At 35.1% G+C, this 5,339-nt stretch overlaps 1 protein-coding gene across 1 annotated transcript; it reads right to left on the minus strand.

The window, feature by feature from the left end:
- Positions 1–606: 606 nt before the first annotated feature.
- LOC132617385 (uncharacterized) lies at positions 607–1,736 on the minus strand. Its single transcript, XM_060332377.1, has one exon. It carries the CDS (start codon positions 1,586–1,588, stop codon positions 1,109–1,111), a length of 480 nt encoding a protein of 159 aa, XP_060188360.1. The 5' UTR covers positions 1,589–1,736; the 3' UTR covers positions 607–1,108.
- Positions 1,737–5,339: the final 3,603 nt, after the last annotated feature.

Here is a 5,339-nt window from a genome sequence, read left to right on the forward strand (position 1 = left end):
TCCTATACCACTTATCCTGGGACTATTTTATACCATCTAGAAGATGGTATAAAATAGTCCTAAGATATGAGATAAATTAGTCCCGAGATTATAATCCCGGGATAATTTTGGCCATGCACCAAACGACCACTAAGTGCTAAGAATTTATAGACATCAGCCCCCTGTCCTTATCATCTTTATTTGTTTCGGTTCTGTTCTTATCATTTTTAATGTCTCGAAATCCTCAAGTTTTAAGTGGATATCGGTGTTTCTCAGTCTTTATAAAGAGTTGGCGGACTAATTTTGAAAAATTTCAAGAAAAAAAAAACACATCGTTCAAGATTTAGTCCAAACAAACTATTTATGCAAAATTTCAAAACGAAATTTGCAAACTTAAAAACTCCAAACAAATGCCACCTTAGTAGTTTTTGACATTTATAGCTATCATATATTACCATTCATGACGAGTTAACATTATTTACTTTCCTATATTAAAGTTATAGTGATTGATGGTAATCATTAGTAAACGAAAATGTCGCGTGAATTGCAACCATGATCCGATCGAAAAGAGATCAATCCCTTGAGGGTAAAAACCCCTAATATCGTTAATTAGCAGCAAAGCAAATATCAAAGTAAAAGAAGACCAATTTTGAATCATAGAGAGCAGTTCTTGAATCTCAACTTATTTACAAAACCTACTTTTTACAAAATAAGAGGAACAATATTCTAATCTAAGGATCAATCATAATTGCTTCTAGTCTAGTGATATCAGCGAAAATCTTTCACACGATATCTATATATTTAACTTTCATTACCGTTGTTCATTTCTCCTTCTCCTATCTCCAATACAGAATCGGATTCATTTTAGGATTTTGGTTCCAACGCATCCAACAATCGATAGCAATTTCAACTCGTCTTCCAAAATCAGTAACTCCAATTTTCATCTTTACCAAACACGTCTTTTCACCTTACCTCAATATCTGAATGATAAACCTATCTACAATACCTTTCTTCTTTTCTACGACGGTCATGTTTTCTGATCTATTCGCCACCACCTCAACTATTTCATTCTTTTTGCCAAGTTACTTTTACCTGGTAAAACAAAAATTTATCAAAACAAGATTTTACCCTACTCCGGTATTGCACTCAACCTCGCCATGTGCTTCCCTCTCCTCCCACTACCACCACCACTAATCCTCCCTTTTCTCAATGAACCATCCGCCACTTTGCCACCACCCTTACCTTCAGAAAATACAAACTCCTTATTACGATACCCACATTTCTCTCTACAACAACTACTGCTTCTCTTCAATGCGGAACTAGCCTTCACCGCTAATGCTGCCATTTCTTCTGCTCGAAGCTTACTTCTTAGCCGCTTCAATGGCAGAGCAAAATATAGCTGACCTAATTGAAGCTCTTCGTCGCCATTTATGGCGTAAACCATATCTCCAAATTCCATTTCATCTGAGTTACAAATGAAGATAGTGGGATATTTTTGTAAGAGATATGAAGCTTTTATGGGATAAGGGAACTCTTGTAATCTTCCATCTTGCAGTATTAGTTTTACCGTAGCTACAGACGTAGATTCGCACGAATTGCATATGCCCATTTTGCTTGAATCGATGGATTTGCTTAGTTGATTGTGTTATTAGAAAACAGAGGAAGACCGATGAATGAACTAAGAGAATTTTATGAGAAGAATAAAGGGAAAGAGAAGAAAGAAGTATAAATAAGTAGGAGAGAAGAAAGAAGGGAGGTATATAGGTAGGACTTAGGAGGTGAGAATGGTTTGAGTAAAGTTAGCAAGAAGCCACGTCAATTGTGCAACAATGAGGAAAAAAAAATATTATTATAATGTTATAATATTGACCGAACTATCTCATAAAGTTTTGGACACAATTCTAATACCACTTTAGAGGGCAAATAACTAACACTTACCACTAATGATTGTGGTGGAGTAGCTGGTACTATTCCATCCTTAATTAAGGTCTCGAGTTCGAATCCCCTTAGGTACGAAATCACTATTATTAGGGAGTACTTTTGCCCCCAATGTGGGACTACCCGACACAAGTCCGAATTAGTCGGGCCCAAAAGCGGGTGTCGGATACCGGATGGGAAACCAAAAAAAAAAAAAAATCTCAACACTTGAAATGTAAAACGGAAAAGGCTCAAATATGTCATCCAACTATCGGAAATGACTCATTTATGTCATTCGTCAATAGTTTGGCTCATTTATGCCATCGAACTATAGGAAATGACTCATTTATGTCATCGAACTATAGGAAATGACTCATTTATGCCATCGCCCGTCATCAAAATGACTCGTTCATGCCATTTTTCATTAACGTCGGTTTTATAATACCAGATATAACACGTGGCCTCCAATTAAAGGTTTACGTTGTTTAATTAAACCAGCCCAATTTTAAATACCAAATTATTAAAAAATCTTACCCATACACCGTACTCACCCACAACCATAATCTAGTTGGAGGCCACGTGTCATATATGGTATTGTAAAACCAGCTTTAATGAAATATGGCATGAATGAGTCATTTTGATAACGGACGATGGCATACATGAGTCAAACTATTGATGAATGACATAAATGAGCCATTTCCTATAGTTCGATGGCATAAATGAGTCATATTCTATAGTCCGATGGCATAAATGAGTCAAACTATTGACGAGTGGCATAAATGAGTCATTTCTGATAATTGGATGACATATTTAAGCCTTTTCCGAATGTAAAATAATCCAGGTGACGAAGAGCTCTCGGGAAGAATATCTTTTCTTCTAGATCAACTTTTATCATGGAGCAACTACTTCTTCCCTTGCCCCTGTTGGATCAGTAAGGCTAGTTTATGTCTTATGACGTTGGAATACAACTCAGGTATCACTTTATAGGGTAAATAACTGATCAAAATTTGAGATATGAAGTTGCCGAGATGGCGAAGAGTCAATATCGAGATGTCAAATATTTCTGTTGATATGAGCTCTTGGGATGATCATCCTTTTATTTTTAAATCAATTTTTATTGTTGAGCAACTACTCGTCCCTTGCCCCTGTTCGATCACTAAGGCTGACTTATGTCTCTCTTCGACTGGTGGATCTAACAGTTAAAGTTCCCTTTTTGCCTTTGAATGCACTCGAAAGTCAATCTTCATCCGCCTTGAGAAAATATCACTACAAAAAAATGAGTAATTTGCGGAGGTTAAAAGTTGCAATTTGCAGAGGTTTTAACCTCCTCTATTTGCTAAAAGAGGCTAAAACCTCCATGAATTGCAATTTCAATTTCCGCAAATTATTCATTTTTTGGTAGTGTATTTGTTTTGTCAAATCATTATTTATCTAACTACTTTTAAATTTTTAACATATAATAACTACAGTATATGCAAGTAGTGGAGTGAACAAATTCTATGGGATGGCCTTTCAATTCTAGTTTTTATTGCCATTAATGGGCTGTGCCTTGCGAACCTGTGAACTCATTAGTGACAGGCTATATAAGGAGAATACTGCCTCCTTTCAACTCTGCCCCTCGTTTCGCTCTAAAATTACGAGAAGGGGGTGTGATTTCAAACAACTCCTCATTTCCCGTTGCCTTTCCCCCAAGTATAACTATTCAACACCTGTTTTTGCTCAACCCTGTTATTATGTGCTATTAATGTCTCCGGTATATTCAGAATTTAAAATTTATGAATTCTTATATGAATCTCAAATTTATAAAATAGTTAATAGGTCACAATCTAATATTTATAGATGTTTAGTAAAAATTTTAATATACATATAGGGTGTGGGTAAAAGTTATTGGGTGTCCGTAAACCCATCGGCTTTCTTCTACAGAAGATCGCTATAAGACGAGTCGTTTATCATTACGATAGTTGTCAAGTGAAAAATGCAGCTGAGACATCCTAACAGCCTCAATGACGAAGAGTTGACATGCATCGAGGTGTCAAACCTTCCAGTTGATGTGAGTTCTCGAGGAAGATTATTATGTTATCCCTAAAGTAACTTTTTCTGTTGAGCGACAGCCATTCTACTCGGCACTGTTGAGTCACCCGGGCCTTGATTCTCCATATGTACGGTTTATAAATTACTTTTTCTTTTTTAAAACTACTGATGTCAACCACGTCAAGGTGACACTCTACCTCTGATTTATATCCCTTTCTCGCCCCATCAAGAAATAGAATTGACTAATCCTATGTGAGATGAAAGTCTCATGCACGGTTTTGAGTGAAAGAAAGAAGTGAGGTTTCATTTTTATTTCTAAAATCTTTTTAAAACTAAAATCATTTTAAAATTAAAATTTTCACCTAATAATATATTTTTATAGTTTAAAAAATACCATGACATATATAATAATACCATCAATTCTAACCATATTTTATCAATTAAACATTATATTATGTCAAATGTCGTCATATAAATTCTAATGGAGGACGTAACATATATCACTCTTAAAAGTGGAAAATGCCATCTTGTGGACAAAGAAGGTACTGCGTGGCTATAAATCGGACGAGGAATATATGCCACTCGATTGCTCTATTTGCAACACAAGATTCCAAATCGTGATCCCCCCAAAATGAGAACTCCTGATTCCAATAAATTGAACAAACTTGATCCGTTCTAATGCTTATTCAACTGATATTCTACACTTCAGCTATATAAGACTCTTTCATTCAATTATTTAGAAATATAAAAGATTAAGTGAAGACGATCAAATAGAGTATGTTCATCTCCGAATCAAACAAAGAATAGTCACTTTTTCTTTGATAAGATGATAAGTTCAAAAGTAATTTTACACTATTAGTGCAATGCAATTTTGTCTTCTAAGAATTTGTTTTATTCAATGTCGTATTGTAATTCCAACTAATTTTATTAACACCCCGAAGGCTCATTAAAAGGGAAAGTACTATTTACTACTAGTCTTTTCATATTCAAGACTCAAATTTAAGATCTCTGATTAAGAATGAATAGATTATATAAATCCATCGTAACCCTTGACCAGAGTTCGACACTTTTGAAACCCAAAAAAAAAAAAAAAAATTATAACCAAACTAACCCATTAAAAAAAAAAAAAACCAAACTAGGCTTCACGCACAGATTCTGTGCTTGAAAGGGCCAAAGTGTACATTTACTTTTTATCCCTTTCACGCACAGATCTGTGCGTGAAACCTTTGCCTAAAAACCCGACCCAAACCTTTGCCTAAAAACCCGACCCAACCTTTATTCTTTCTCTTCTCTTTCATTTTCTCCATCTTCACCCTTTCAACACACTTTTGCACTTCCAAAAACATGTCTCAAAGTTTTGAAACTTCTATGTTTTCTATACAACCCGATATTTGCGAATGCAGTTATTACTA

This window comes from Lycium barbarum, chromosome 11 (assembly GCF_019175385.1).
Source record: "Lycium barbarum isolate Lr01 chromosome 11, ASM1917538v2, whole genome shotgun sequence".
In the NCBI taxonomy this organism is placed as follows: domain Eukaryota; kingdom Viridiplantae; phylum Streptophyta; class Magnoliopsida; order Solanales; family Solanaceae; genus Lycium; species Lycium barbarum.